Source organism: Zeugodacus cucurbitae, chromosome 2 (assembly GCF_028554725.1).
Source record: "Zeugodacus cucurbitae isolate PBARC_wt_2022May chromosome 2, idZeuCucr1.2, whole genome shotgun sequence".
NCBI classification, from domain to species: domain Eukaryota; kingdom Metazoa; phylum Arthropoda; class Insecta; order Diptera; family Tephritidae; genus Zeugodacus; species Zeugodacus cucurbitae.
Window position 1 is genome coordinate 83566087 of NC_071667.1, and position 14721 is coordinate 83580807.

Genomic DNA, 14721 nt, shown 5'->3' on the forward strand with positions numbered 1-14721 from the left:
AATAAAGGAGTGCAGTAATTCACAACTACAATTTGGGAAATATTTTTTTATTAAAAAGAAAGAATTGTGTTTAGTCCAAAATTTATTTCAATTAAATTTTTGTAAATAGAACTGAACAGAGTAGCTGTTGTTTAATATGTAGAGCGTGTAGTTGAAAAGTGACGTTTGTTACCATCGAAACAGGTCCTGACCTTATCATTAATGTTTAAATGTAAATGTAAATAATAAGTGTGTAGAAGAGGCAATACGAGTGGTTCCACAACTAATACGAATGATTCGAATACCAATTAGCCATCGAGCTCCCCAGCGGCACATGCGTCAGCATAGTTTTTGCCTCCCTTCTCTTCTGGATTCAGTTTGATCATATCATCGATACGTAAGATGGTAATAGCGGCTTCAGTAGCGAATTTAAGCGACTTTATTTTCGACATCGCTGGCTCCAAAACACCGGCTTTCTTGTTATCGCGTACGATGCCTTCGATCAAATCCAAACCTGTCCACTTCAGTTGCGCATGTTCAGTTTTGGTTTGGCTGGAATTATGGTAGGCACGCAATTTTGCTACCAAGTCGGTAGCGTCCTTAGCTGCATTCACTGCCAATGTTTTTGGAATGACCAAGAGAGATTTGGCGAATTCGGCAATAGCCAATTGTTCGCGGGAGCTCTGTAATTTTTTAATATTCATAAGTTTTAATTATCAATCACAATTACTATTTCATTTACCAAGGAAGTCGCAAAATTTTCCAAATAAATTGAAAGTGCAGCTTCAACACAGCCGCCACCAGCTACTACTTTTTTACTTTCCAATACACGCTTTACAACGCAGAGCGCATCATGAATAGAGCGTTCCATCTCATCACAGTAGAAATCATTTGGTCCGCGCAAAATAATGGAAGCAGCAGCTCTATTTGCAAAAAGTAATAAAGTACACTTCGAGCAAAAATATTTTGTTTAACACCTACCTAGCTTTAGTGCCTTTAATCAAAATGAGTTCGTCATCACAAATTCGCTCTTGCGCAACTTCGGAAGCTTCTCCGACCATAGATGCTTCAAAGCTCTCGTCCCCTTCCATATTAGTCAACGAAGTGAGGAAGGCAGCTCCGGTGGCTTTTGCAATAATTTTCAAGTCACTCTTCTTAACACGACGCACGGCCATGGCACCAGCCTCTACAAAATATTTCATGCACAGATCATCAACGCCACCAGAGCATAGCACAACATTTACACCGGTTGATAGGATTTTGTTGATGCGTTCTTTGGTGATATCCATTTCACGTGCACGAATGCCTTCCAATTTGTCTGGGTCATTAATAAGTACTTGCACTCCCATCTTCATTTTGGTCTTTTGCAGCGAGAAATCTAAGCAAGCGATTTTTGCGTTGACAATTTTCTTCGGCATTTGTTGTGACGCGATGGTACAGTTAAGAGCATAACCGGGTATCAAAACCGATTCGCGTGCTGATTTGCCATGAGCCTTCAAAACGTTTATAGCCTTAATTGAATATAATGGACTGCCTTTCGGATCTATGATCTATAGAAAACCGCACCCAATTAGCATTTGTTTATAATCACTTTTCAGAATATTTTCAAACTTACCCTCACAGCTTGAGCCGCGTCCACAACCATTGTGGCGAACAAATCGGCATCGGCACCAATGATCTTGGAACTCATGGATGTTTTTGCAATGTTAATTAGGGAATCACGTCCCAATTCATCAACAGGAGCTGTTAGATGTTCTGAAATGTATTTACAAGCTTCCTTGCAAGCCAGACGGTATCCAGCAATGATTGAAGTGGGGTGAATTTTTTGCTTAACCAGCTCATCAGCATTCTAAAATAATAGTGAGAACTTGTATAAAAGCAGAACTGACTTTTCATTATTATAACGTACCTTTAATAGCTCTGCGGCTAATATAACAACTGATGTGGTACCATCTCCAACCTCTTCATCTTGCAGTTGTGCAAGTTCCACAAGAACCCTTTGCAATAAATTAAAAGCATTAATATTTTAATATACAAGAGTAATGAATTCAATATGCATACTTGGCAGCTGGGTGTTCCACCTCCAACAATTTGAGTATTGTGGCACCATCATTAGTAACCGTGACATCACCAATGTCGTCAACCAGCATTTTGTCCAAACCAACAGGTCCCAAGGAACTCTTTACAATATTTGCAATGGAACTCGCAGCCATAACTGAAATTATGTTAAAAAATATTTTAATACCACACCCTTGTCTCCTTACTTAAGGACCTAAATGGTAATGAATGTAACCTCACTTTTTCATATAAATTTTATGTATTTTATTGAAGGAATAAAAAGTGTAGGTCATCTTTATTAAAGGAGAATATTACTCATTTGCAAAATTATTTATCAGACATTCTCGAAATGTCCAAACCTTTCAAAAATAATCTCACATGTTGACTTTTCTATCGCCCGGTAATGCTTGGGCGCAGATGTTTTTTACACTTTAAATTTCTTACCATTTTGTGTACGCACGGAAGCGCCAGATTGTCTAGTGCCCGCAATGGACAGAGGGCTCGCAATAGTGGACATCCTTTTGGTTATTCTTTGAGATTTTTAATTAAAAAATCAACAATATTTAAAAATGCTGATGAAAAATGATGTGCGCCTGACTCACTGTGTCGCTGACAAGAAAAATGTGTGCTTGTTCGAATTCGAAATGTCTTCCTTATTAATTTGCCGTACGTGTGGCAACTCTATATAAGCGTTGCCGTCTCATAAGTCTTTTCGTTCAAAATAATGCAATTATTGGAATTAATAATACAAAAAGTTTATAAGAATTATTATCCAGTTTAAGCCCTGCATTATTTTGATACTGAAATAGTCCAACAATTCAATATAATGTTTAATGTGAAAATTGTAAAGAAGGGTTCTTCGAAACTTCGAAATAGTTGGACAAGGAAATAAAACAATATAAACTGTATCAACAATAAAAAAGATTAAAATATAAACTGTAATGATAATAGAAGTGATCTTCTATTCTATTTGATTTAATCTTTAAAATAACAATGATAATAAGAACTGATAAATAATCACCAATTTGCAGGGCGTTTAAAAATCGATGTATTTGGTTTATCGATATTTTAAAAACATCATTTACATCGCTAGTACATCGGTTTATTTAGTTTATACGTGCTCTAACATTCCTGTCGTAGTTAATTACAAGTTTTTAGTTTTCTTTAAATATAAACAATATTTTGTAAAATTTATGTACAAATTAGAACGTTAATGTAAAGTCAAAAATGTTACCATTAAAATTTATGTTCTTTGTCGGCGCTTTGAGTATAGGTAAATAATTGTTATTTGGCCACACCCAGCTTCAGTATGGACGCTGACTTAAACATCGCTTAATTAAATTGTGTGTATATTTTTCAAAAAGTTTCAGCGCAGCAAAACCACTTGGAGCAAAATAGATGTATTATTCCCAGAATTCTGCAAGGAAGTTGGTTCTCATGGGAGACTGGTAATCCCACACAGACAGTAATAGATGCGACTTCCATGTCCCGCCGTGGAGTATGTGTAACCATGTCTGGACATGGTGATGAGTATTCATTTGTGTTTAAAGAGCGGTCTGCAAATTGTTATCATTGTGTTCATACAATTATACGAACACTGAATGTGTTTGAAAAAGTTGAAGGTATAAGTAAATTTGTAACTAAATAATTTCATCATAATTCTCAATTTTTCTTTTTATTTTATAGGTCCATGTGTTTCTATACCGACAGGAGTAGAGCCAAGTGTCGAAAATGTTTGCAAGGGCATAAGAGATGACCAACAATTAGTGACATTGTTTAATGAGAATTTTGTTCCCATCAACTGTCGTTCGTCGCTTGAAGGCGTGTGGCATTTCACATATCAAGTAATTTGCAATATTCTCAAAACTTAAAATTACTATAATGTAAAAGTAAAATATTTTCTTATTAGAATCGTTTCCGGTTTACTGGTGTGTGCAACAAACCCGATGCGCGTATACAATCTTGTCAAACAGCTGGTACTCAATTCTTGATACAAAATCAGAAATTCAACGTTACATACCAACAATGTGAGGGTATGGAAGGCACATTCTCGGGTATTGTGGAATATAGTTGCTTAGGTGATTGGTTTGTGGGCAAAAATCATTATTTTGCGGTAGCAAATACGAAAGAATCGCGAAAAGATGAAAAATACCGCTGTTTCCTGAAAAATCGTGACGATGATTTGTATATTGGTGTTTCAATTACTGCTGAATGTAATACCTTAAAAACACCTGAGAACTCGCCAGAACGTCTTAAGCTTACACCTGTAAAAGCCGAATATGTTGAGCCCGGTTGTACACTGCCACAAAATTTTTCTGGTGACTGGGTTAACACTGCAAATATCGATGCAGATGTGTCTATTAGTGAAACGCATATTAACGAAACATACTATCCTGATAGAGCACGTTACCGTCGTACGATATACGTGTGTCGCGAGCGACGTGATAATAGAATTATGATGGCGCGTCTTACAGTCGATGGCTGTCAGAAGGATTATGTCTGTTTTGACTTTCAACCACGACATCATAATATCATACGCTATCGCAAGGGTTTAGCAGTTATCAAGGACGATTTTAGTACAGTGTGTTCGTGGGTGCAGTTCAAAAATGCAGAAGCCTGGAAATATGACTTGTTCCTAGCGAAAAATCCGGTGCCAGTACGTTGTCCAGTGGCGGGAAAATTCAATTTTACACAACGCGGAGAACATCCATTCAGAACGAGAATTCTTGGTGGTGTAACCTTAAGTCCTCGACCGAACATACATTGCAAACAAAATATTTCGGATTTATCAGTATGTGATACGGATCAAAAGGAGTTGGCTATTGATGAAAACTACTGTCTGTCAGTGGATCATTTGGGAAGGCCTGTGGACATATACAGTTAGTTGTGTTTTATAATTAAGTAAAACAATGGTTAATATTTAATTTAACATTTTAGGTGACCCGGATTATCGCATGAAGTGTATAGGCTTTTGGAAGGAGAATCTCAAATCTTATCTCATTACATATGATGATTTAGATCCACTCTCCAAGTACCGTTGCTGGGTATATCAGCGCGCAGACTTAAATCGTGTGCTAATGTCGCAAGCTGTTGGAGCTTTTTGCAAACTAAATCAAGATGTCACCTCATGGAATCACACAGAGGGAGCCGCAGTTGCCATTGATGCCATGGAGTACGAAAGAGAACGAGACGATTGTCCTATGTACTTCGATGATGGTGCCTATCCTTGGAAGGATTCAGATGCATCCAACATTATATTTGATTGGGATTTCTATAAGGCAGGTGCTACTCCCTTAATATCATATGCAAGTGGTGTTTTATTAAGTGTTTTCACGTGGTTTTTATTTTAACAAACCGTGTTCATTAGCAGCTCTCACAAATAGTTTTTTAGAATATTATGTAAAACAAATTTTATAACGCAACGACATTACCTTAATCAGGAATCTCTTAGAAGGTATAATTTACGATTTTACAAACAAAAATGTGTCTTATTAGCTCATAAGTAAAACATTCGAATATATATACATTCCGTCCAGAATAGTATCTAATTGGCAACTATAACCATAAGTTCAATTCTATATAAATGTACTAAAATTTGGTATATTAATCCATCCATTTTAAATAAATTGACAATTTACGCTAATTGGAAGCTTGTTGTACATATAAAATATTTAAAGCTACAGTTTACAAGGATTACATATAAGTATGTAATTATACGAATATTAACATATACAAATATCAGCGCAAAATCTAAACTAATAGTTTGCGCAAATCAAAAACAAAAAACAAGTGGCAATATTGACATTTATATCGAATAGGAATTTTCATATGTAGTTGGTAACGCGGCAGGTATTTGACATTTAAAACTGCTGTTTTTGTAACACTTGTCGAAGAAAAATAAAAGCGAAATCCGATAATCCGGTGGAGCAGGACAGAAAAATTTGCGAAAATAACAAGCAAAGTGCTTTATATTCAAATTTAATAACTACTTAATTATTATCCTCGTCCAAGTGTTATATCCAAAATGGCGCTCTCTGTAATGATGCGTAATGCCGGCAAATTGAATGGTAAAACTTTAAACCGAAATTGACTTGCATTATATAATCGTAAACTTGAAAGTTCTAGGACTAGGAAAAACTGCCCTATCTTTGCCCATGAAGACGTTGACCACAAAGAGTACCATTTCTGCAGAAAGTTTGAAGACCTTGACAAAATTGAATAATGCACAGGTATGAACTGTACGATATGACCGCTTAACTGTGTACAGTACATATTTTTCTTTAGATCGTGTCAAGAACCTTCTCATTGAGTACTCCTAAAATGGCTGCAGCTAAAGGCAATCACGTACCTTTATGGACTGCTGAACGTTTGATATCTCTTGCGCTTCTCGGTGTTGTTCCTGCCGCTTTCATCTACCCTTCGCAAACGCTCGACGCTCTGCTTGCGGTCTCCGTAGTGCTTCACTCCCATTGGTAAATAATATTTTAAATTCGCAATTGCAGCTGCAGTCTATATTGTATTTATTATTATTATTATTTTTGTAAAAGGGGTGTGGAGGCTATAGTCACAGATTATGCACGTCCCCAAGTGGTTGGACCAATATTACCGAAAGTCGCCCATGGTGCCTTGATCTTGCTTTCTATTGCAACGCTTGGTGGACTTTTCTACATCATTCAAAACGATGTCGGAATTGCCAACTCCATTAAGCAGATTTGGAAGATTAAGCCTGCTGGATCTGGACCAACTGCTGAGGAAGCCAACACTCAATAATTGTTATAACTTCTTAATTCATTGCATAGCAACAAATTGGAACCGTTTGAATTCTAATAAATTAACACTATTATGTGAAGTACATAACTACTACAACAGCCAAAAATGTAAAAAACTTACTTTTGTATTCGACTTAACTTAATATGAAACGTACACCATGAATAATATTAGCTTTTCGTTTAACGATAAAGAGGCGTATAAAAAATACTTGTTGTTTTTATTGCAATTAAACTAATATGAAGTGAGTAAAGGGAAATTATAAACATCAAAGCTCGATGTTTCAGTTACTATTTGTTGAAACTATGGTAAGCAGATGTAGAATTTTCGAAAATAAATAATGCCGTAATATTTAAAGCAGCTTTTTGTACAAATTAGCATAAATGTCACAACTGACATCGTCCACTTTATTACGTAAAGTTAAAACATTTGAATAACAATATATATTACAGAATGTACAACTCTTGTGCTTTCCGAGTCATAGGAGGGTCACGTATTCTCGACATTAGTTTTGTGAAATATTCTTAGAGCTTCCCATTGCTTTGAATGCAGTAAAATATGGGGGCGGCGTGCGCGCATAAAGTCCACTGCTTGCTCAGGTGACCAGCCGTTTTTCTAATAAATTACACAAATAACACATTATTAGTACATAACCAATGATACAGAGATAAATAAAGCTACAAAAATTGTCATATTTACTATAGCAAAAAAAAAAAAATTGTAAATATTAAAGTGAGTAAATAATACGAAGGACTTACCATCATTAAGTAGCATCCCACAAGCGTAGCGCTACGCGTGCGCCCCGCCTTACAGTGAACATATACAGTGCCACTATTTTCAGGCTCGGAAATTGAACTCAAACGCTTTATGCGCTGCTCTTGAGGTAGAAAGTTATTTATAAATTTTACGCCATCATAAAGTTTTTCTTGGTTCGGTGCTTCAAAAATATCTGTTGTAGGTAGTTGCAGAAAACTAATTCCATGCGATTTCCACTGCTCCGAGTCGTTAGAGAACATAGACAGCTCGTAGTCTTCATTCATGGACACAACTGCCTTCACATTTTCTTTGGCGATCAACTAAGGAGAGATAAAATTAACACTGATTTAGCACAATACAACAGCGGTTGCATATAAACTTTCTTACTTCTTTCGCCTCGGAACGGAAGGGTAAGGCACCCAAAATTACATTTTCATCAATGCGATCGTACCAATTTCGGAAGGATGCCTTTTCCATCAACACATTGTAAAACAATGATGGATAAAAGGTTACGCGAGCAAACATCGCAGTCTGTTTGAAAAAGAGGAAGTTATTTTCATTGAAGCGAAAGTTTTACAACTAAATTTTAAAGCTCAACTCAGCACATACAAAGCTATAAGCGTATATTTCTCAGGTGCTAAACAAAGTATAAGAGAAAGCACCTTTCACGAAACTCTCTAATGATTACACCTTAGCACATGTGCGCTCCACAACCAGTTTTTGGCTGAGGTATGTGTTTAAATAGCGACAATACTGCGGTTTACTGATGCGGTGGTTTACTTACAATCATATTTATCCGTATTTGAGTGAATCACTACTTGCAGAAAAAAACAAACAAAAGCTTCCAAACAAAGAGAGAGATTATCGTTGTGTCATAAATAATGCAAAGCTTGGATTTATTGTTGAATTCCATTCACAAACAATTTTTGTTACGTTGTGTTTTCTATTCCCCTGACAGCTGACTATTAATAAATTCATACATATGTATTTTATTTTGAGGGAGTCAAATAAGTTGACATAGCACACACTGCGCTACGTAAACAGCGTAAAATGCTGTCAATGATCAACGGTCAGCTGTTCAATGGGAGAATTCCATTAAAAATTGAACAATTTGCCTTTTTTATTATTTTATCGAAAAGATCGTCAGTAGAGAGTTACTATTAAAAACTTTACATTGCTTCAGGTAAAGGGAGGTTGAGTAAAAACATTTATGATCCACCCAAATTAATGAAATGTGGTTTTATGGAATCACAAAAGTGAACTTTGCATTTGAGTAGCAAATATATACTAAATTCAATAACTGAAACTTTTACACTATTTCACTATAAGTTAAATTGTTTTAAGAATACAATCCTTAGAAGGACATAGAGTTAGTGGAATTTATAAGATTTTCATCGACAACTAATTTGGCAAATGTTTTCGGCCGCTTCAACTACAATGAAATGTAGAATAACTACAAAATATTTTCTTTAAATAAAAAGCAACTGCAAAACTCTTCTATTTGAATAGGAGCATTTTTTGTTGATGTTAAATATTAATTTTTAGAAAACATTTGATATTTAATAACATCTACAATTGTACTACAGTTTTTAAAAACAAATAATAAAATAATTCTTGTGCTAAAGAATTTCTGACTGTGTAATAAATTGGCAGAATTGGATGTTTCGATTAATTTGCTGGAAATCGATATATAAATGTCAAAAAGTATGACCATTAAAACAAGACAAGCGGTAGAGAAATGTCACAATAGGCACAAAACAAAAATTTACAAGTCATCGAAAGTCGCGAACTAAAACGGATTATTAACTAATAATTTTCAACGTAATAAATAAATAAATAGTTGTTTTACTCAAATGGCGACTACACTTGAAGATAAATCCATTTGGGATGATGGAGAGGAAACATTGGGGGAGGAGGTACTCCGTATGTCCACCGACGAAATCGTCAGCAGGACGCGTCTAATGGATAACGAAATCAAAATCATGAAGAGTGAGGTTATGCGTATTACCCACGAAATTCAAGCCCAAAACGAAAAAATCAAAGATAATACGGAAAAGATAAAGGTAATTTTAATGTTTTATTGTCTAAATATGTTAATCACAATTTTCGTATGTACTAGGTTAACAAAACTCTGCCGTATTTGGTATCGAACGTCATTGAGCTACTGGACGTGGATCCTCAAGAAGAAGAGGATGATGGAGCCGTTTTGGTGTTAGACAATCAACGTAAGGGTAAATGTGCCGTTATCAAGACTTCCACACGTCAGGCATATTTCTTGCCAGTCATTGGATTGGTTGACGCTGAAAAATTGAAACCCGGAGACTTGGTAGGCGTGAACAAAGATTCATATCTAATCTTGGAAACATTGCCGGCGGAGTATGATGCGCGTGTAAAAGCTATGGAAGTTGATGAAAGACCCACTGAACAATATTCGGATATTGGTGGTTTGGACAAACAAATACAAGAGCTGATTGAAGCCGTAGTATTACCAATGACTCATAAAGATAAATTCAAAACTCTGGGAATTCATCCACCAAAAGGCGTACTCTTATATGGACCACCTGGCACTGGCAAGACGCTATTAGCGCGTGCCTGCGCTGCACAAACAAAATCCACTTTCTTGAAGTTGGCTGGTCCCCAATTGGTGCAGATGTTTATAGGTGATGGCGCTAAATTAGTACGCGATGCCTTTGCTTTAGCCAAAGAGAAGGCGCCAGCAATTATTTTTATCGATGAATTGGATGCCATTGGTACAAAACGTTTTGATTCCGAAAAGGCTGGTGATCGTGAAGTGCAGCGTACCATGTTGGAATTGTTGAACCAGCTGGATGGTTTTAGCTCAACTGCCGATATTAAAGTAATTGCAGCTACAAATCGTGTCGACATTCTGGATCCTGCTCTATTACGTTCCGGACGTCTGGATCGTAAAATAGAATTTCCACATCCCAACGAGGAGGCGCGTGCAAGAATCATGCAAATTCACTCACGTAAAATGAATGTTAGCAATGATGTGAACTTTGAGGAGTTGTCACGTTCCACCGATGACTTCAACGGTGCACAATGTAAAGCTGTATGCGTGGAAGCCGGTATGATAGCGTTACGCCGTAATGCCACTTGCGTCACACATGAAGATTTTATGGACGCTATTATGGAAGTGCAAGCAAAGAAGAAGGCAAATCTGAATTATTACGCTTGAGCGCAAATTATATTTGTTTTGCTCATCTCTACTATGCAGTTTTTAGTTATCTTGCTAACATTATTTTTAATTAAATGAAAACGACACATTGAAAATAAAAAATATTAAATCGAATTGATTTTCGATTATTGGAATAATATATGTATAACTCACATAAATAAAATTAATTAATATCGTAAATAGGGGTTTTGCGTTGTTAACAAAGGTGAATCAATTGCGGCTCGTATTCGTGTTTAGAAAAACATCTTATTTATCAAGCAATAAAATTATCTGCAATCAGTGTTTACGTTTACGTTTACGCACAAATGAAAAATTTCATAGAAAGTATGTTGCCGTTACGCAGTAGCAAAATGCTCGTAATCAATCAATTCGTAAAGCTTAATAATTCAATTAAGACTTTATTATTTTCGATTGGAAGAGTAGAAGAAAATGTTGCGGAGCCGAGAGGCCTTTTCTTTCCTAAAAACAATAATTTCATAATTAACTGCATTATTAGCATTATATTTAAAATGAAATTTGTCGTATAAAATAATTTATTTAGACAGCTTTGAAATGATGTGAAGGATTGATTTGGTTTTTCGAAAAAATTTAATATTTATGCGCTACTTTAAAAAATAAAATCTACTTGTTTGTTAACACACAAGCTTCATGCCGCCTTGGTGGTCTACGTAATGACGGTGTTAATGGTAATGCAACAAATAACATTAAATTATTGACTGTTATATACACATATCAACTAATTACACCTAAAAGTATGTTTTTTTTTAATTTAAATTCACTCCGGTTGCTGCGGCTGTTGTTGCTGCTCCTCTTCAGGATTTGCTTGTTCCGGCTGCAGTTGCTGCTGCTGATCAGCTGGTTGTTGATCTTGATATGGACGTCTAGTATACATAATAAAACCCAGCAGCAGTGTCAATATGGTAATCATATACAAGTCCCAATTGGCAGCAATATTTTCATCCATGTAGAAAATGAATTTGTAAGGCGACTGAAAAGAATGCGACTGCATATTAGCTACACTAGTTTAGGTGTGTAAGTAACAAACTCACCTGTTTAATGGCTTCAACTTTCGCAAGCATTTGCAGCTTAAGCAGTGCTATGGCTACCGGTACTTTTGCATCTGCATTCGTTTCTGCCGCAAGGTCGTACAGACGCTTCGCCAAATGCCAATCCTTTTTCATGCCCAGCCCTTGTTCGTGCATATAGCCAAGATTGAACATGGCCTGCGCATTGTACTGCTGATCGGATGCTTTTCTAAAACGTTAAACAATGCAATAAACTTAAATTTGTATCTTTCATATGCCGATTGTATAAGCTCACCTGTAAAGTGAAGCAGCCGTTTCAAAATCGACATTCGTGCCCCAGCCATAGTAGTAGTAGTCACCGAGTTTCACTTGTGCTGCTGAGTAACCCTGTCCTGCCGCTCTTTTCCAATAGTAAAACGCGCGTATAAGCTCCTCATGCCGATCATGGAAAATGGTGCCATCGCCGCGATCCAAAAGGAAAGCAGCATTGCTCTGCGCCACTTCATAGCCCAACTCAGCTAATAATGCATATTGCATGTACGCATCATTAAATAAAGAATCTTTGTAATCGCTATAAGCTTCCATCATCTTCGTACTCCATCTTCCACGTTCGGCAACATTTTTAAAGAACTCCACAGCCGCTGGACAAGATCTCAACATGCCAATGCCGTACGTATGCATTATGCCCAAATTGTAGTAAGCCAGCACATGACCCGATTGTGAGGCCAAGTTGAAATATTTCAGCGCCAATTTGTAGTCGGTTTTTACGCCATTCCCCGCTAAATGGCGAATCTTTAGTCAATACCGTTATTTTTTATATTTATTGTTATAAACTCACTGAAATACATGTTGCCCAACTGCAGTTGGCCATCAACCCAGCCCTGATCCGCGGCTTGTGTAAAGTAGTTAAGCGCCTTGAGCGGATCTTTAGGTACACCAAGACCTTTTAGATACATGAGGCCCAAACCACTTTGTCCGACGGGATCACCCAATTCGGCTGCTTTCTTGAAATACTTTAATTACGAGTGATTAACATTTATTAAGGAATGTTATACGAATTTAATGTAGTTTACCTTGAAAGCGGTTTCGTTATCAGCCTTGATGAATTCACTACCCTCTAAATAAAGCTTGCCCAAGAAGGCAAATCCTATTGCATTGCCAGTGTTTGCGGCTTTAGTGAAATATTCCAAAGCTTTTTGATGATCTTGCTGTATGGCTTTTCCACCTTGGTAGTAGAGCTGGCCGAGGCCCACTTGTGATTGCACATCACCTTTGTCAGCTAATAACTGATAGTAGTCGACGATCTCAGTTTCTTGGCTGCCAGGATTTTCAGACTCATCTAGTAAGCGTACACGGTGGACAATTGGCCCATTCGAGAACGTAATTTTGGATGCAACTTTTTTCGCCACTTTTTTGTAATACATTAACGCCTTCTCGCAATTGGTTGGCACATTTATACCGTATAAATACCGATATCCAAGCGCCATTTGAGCAAATGTATGTTCGCCCAGCGCCGCTAAAGTTAAATGAATCAAGGTCAGTGGTTGACTGACATTTTTGCCACCCACTCCAATAGAGTACAGGAATGCCAGACCCTAAATGAGTGATATAAAATTGGAATATGAAAGATAAATAAATAAATAATTGAATCTTCCTTTTACCATATGCGCTTCTGGCACTCCCTCTTTCGCCAATTCGTCAAACTCCGTTGCTGCCAATTCATAATTAAGTTGCGCATAACGTCCTAGTAAATGCGCCCAAGCCATCTCTGCTCGAGCTTTGAGATGGTTCATTTCAGCAGCACGCGCTATAAATTTGTATGCCAAATATTTATCTTGATGTTTTGGTGGTTTTGCGAACAAATCCATAGCTTTTTCATAGAATGTTTGAGCTGAAAATCAAAAGATTATAGAAGCATATACATACAAATATATGGTATTTATTTGCTTGGTTTACGCACCTTCGATCTCTCGTGGTGTAGGCTCTGCAACTGGTTTCTTACGCGTATTTTCAATTGTGGCTATTTGATCTTCTAATTTTTGGCGTACAAGCTTTTCGTTCAGCTGCTGTTCGAATAATGCTTGTTGCCATATTTTGAAACGTGGCCCGATATCATTATCTACTGTTAACGATACGACGGTATTGCCTTGTGTAACTTGTGCAACAACTGGAGCATCCGTTGGTGATTCATTTTCAGCTACATATTTGGACGATTTGCGTTCATTGCTTACGGTGTGAGTATCTGTAGTTTCTTCAGTATTTGCAACTTTTCCAGTTGTCTTTTCTGGTGACGATGTTGTTGTTGTTTCTTGTGGTGCTGATTCCTGCAAATTTGCATTCTGTGTGGAAAGCGGGCCCTGCAGCTCAGCTGTTACTAAACTGAGTATAAGAAGTGGCAGTAAAAACAGCACAATCAAAGACTTGAAGCGAGCTCTCATAATTTCCTGAATATATTGCGATAACGTTATATACGGCTTTGCTCTATATGAGTGTTAAATAAATTTTTATGTTTGCCTCGAATACTCCTTGTGTTGTTGGAAAAGTTCTTCTAGATTTTGCGCGAAATAAGAAAAACGAAGACACATTACGAACGAGATATATGCAAAACTAATTATATATTTTGTGTAAGTTCTGCATTACTTTTGCTCAAATATTATTATCGCGATAAAATGTTTCCAATTCACACGTAAGAAAATATAAGTTTTTTTTTTTTTAATATCTAATGAAATGTCAAAATAAAGCGATGATAGAGTTACCAGACCATCTCTTTTGGTAGATTATGTTATGAGGGATTATTTAACAGCTGTGTTCTAGCAAGGTTTCAACCACAGTACATAATACTAATATTTTATTAATAGTACATATAGTACAATAGTACATAATTACTAATAAATATATAATATTATAAAATTGGTTTATGCTCAGAAAGAATTGGTTGTC

At 36.6% G+C, this 14721-nt stretch overlaps 6 protein-coding genes across 8 annotated transcripts; 3 read left to right on the plus strand and 3 right to left on the minus strand.

Annotated features, from left to right (window-relative positions):
• Nucleotides 1-64: 64 nt before the first annotated feature.
• On the minus strand, nucleotides 65-2664 carry LOC105218980 (T-complex protein 1 subunit alpha). Its single transcript, XM_011194881.3, has 7 exons — nucleotides 2482-2664; nucleotides 2041-2194; nucleotides 1889-1976; nucleotides 1595-1828; nucleotides 961-1529; nucleotides 722-902; nucleotides 65-662 (listed from the first exon to the last, which is right to left on the minus strand). The coding sequence occupies exons 1-7, from the start codon at nucleotides 2552-2554 to the stop codon at nucleotides 288-290; spliced, it is 1674 nt and encodes a 557-aa protein (XP_011193183.1). The 5' UTR covers nucleotides 2555-2664; the 3' UTR covers nucleotides 65-287.
• Nucleotides 2665-3125: 461 nt separating this feature from the next.
• LOC105218971 (uncharacterized) lies at nucleotides 3126-6089 on the plus strand. Its single transcript, XM_011194871.3, has 5 exons — nucleotides 3126-3310; nucleotides 3402-3659; nucleotides 3724-3881; nucleotides 3947-4916; nucleotides 4975-6089. The coding sequence occupies exons 1-5, from the start codon at nucleotides 3265-3267 to the stop codon at nucleotides 5385-5387; spliced, it is 1845 nt and encodes a 614-aa protein (XP_011193173.1). The 5' UTR covers nucleotides 3126-3264; the 3' UTR covers nucleotides 5388-6089.
• LOC105218955 (succinate dehydrogenase [ubiquinone] cytochrome b small subunit, mitochondrial) lies at nucleotides 5909-7014 on the plus strand. Its single transcript, XM_011194852.3, has 4 exons — nucleotides 5909-6104; nucleotides 6157-6266; nucleotides 6322-6509; nucleotides 6585-7014. The coding sequence occupies exons 1-4, from the start codon at nucleotides 6062-6064 to the stop codon at nucleotides 6805-6807; spliced, it is 564 nt and encodes a 187-aa protein (XP_011193154.2). The 5' UTR covers nucleotides 5909-6061; the 3' UTR covers nucleotides 6808-7014.
• Nucleotides 7015-7155: 141 nt separating this feature from the next.
• On the minus strand, nucleotides 7156-8549 carry Plip_0 (phosphatidylglycerophosphatase and protein-tyrosine phosphatase 1). 3 transcript variants are annotated; one of them, XM_011194823.3, is made up of 4 exons: nucleotides 8345-8549; nucleotides 7948-8091; nucleotides 7563-7880; nucleotides 7156-7419 (listed from the first exon to the last, which is right to left on the minus strand). In XM_011194823.3, exons 1-4 carry the CDS (start codon nucleotides 8348-8350, stop codon nucleotides 7294-7296), a joined length of 594 nt encoding a protein of 197 aa, XP_011193125.1. In that variant the 5' UTR covers nucleotides 8351-8549; the 3' UTR covers nucleotides 7156-7293. The 3 variants fall into 3 exon arrangements, with proteins under 3 accessions (XP_011193125.1, XP_011193142.1, XP_011193134.1); XM_011194840.3 differs by lacking the exon at nucleotides 8345-8549 and adding an exon at nucleotides 8223-8342; XM_011194832.3 differs by lacking the exon at nucleotides 8345-8549 and adding an exon at nucleotides 8170-8323.
• Nucleotides 8550-9271: 722 nt separating this feature from the next.
• Nucleotides 9272-10893, plus strand: LOC105218916 (26S proteasome regulatory subunit 6A-B). The gene is made up of 2 exons (XM_011194792.3): nucleotides 9272-9623; nucleotides 9680-10893. Exons 1-2 carry the CDS (start codon nucleotides 9414-9416, stop codon nucleotides 10754-10756), a joined length of 1287 nt encoding a protein of 428 aa, XP_011193094.1. The 5' UTR covers nucleotides 9272-9413; the 3' UTR covers nucleotides 10757-10893.
• A 432-nt stretch (nucleotides 10894-11325) lies between these two features.
• On the minus strand, nucleotides 11326-14503 carry Sel1l_0 (protein sel-1 homolog 1). The gene is made up of 7 exons (XM_054225836.1): nucleotides 13742-14503; nucleotides 13443-13672; nucleotides 12855-13376; nucleotides 12620-12794; nucleotides 12077-12560; nucleotides 11806-12010; nucleotides 11326-11744 (listed from the first exon to the last, which is right to left on the minus strand). Exons 1-7 carry the CDS (start codon nucleotides 14217-14219, stop codon nucleotides 11532-11534), a joined length of 2307 nt encoding a protein of 768 aa, XP_054081811.1. The 5' UTR covers nucleotides 14220-14503; the 3' UTR covers nucleotides 11326-11531.
• Nucleotides 14504-14721: the final 218 nt, after the last annotated feature.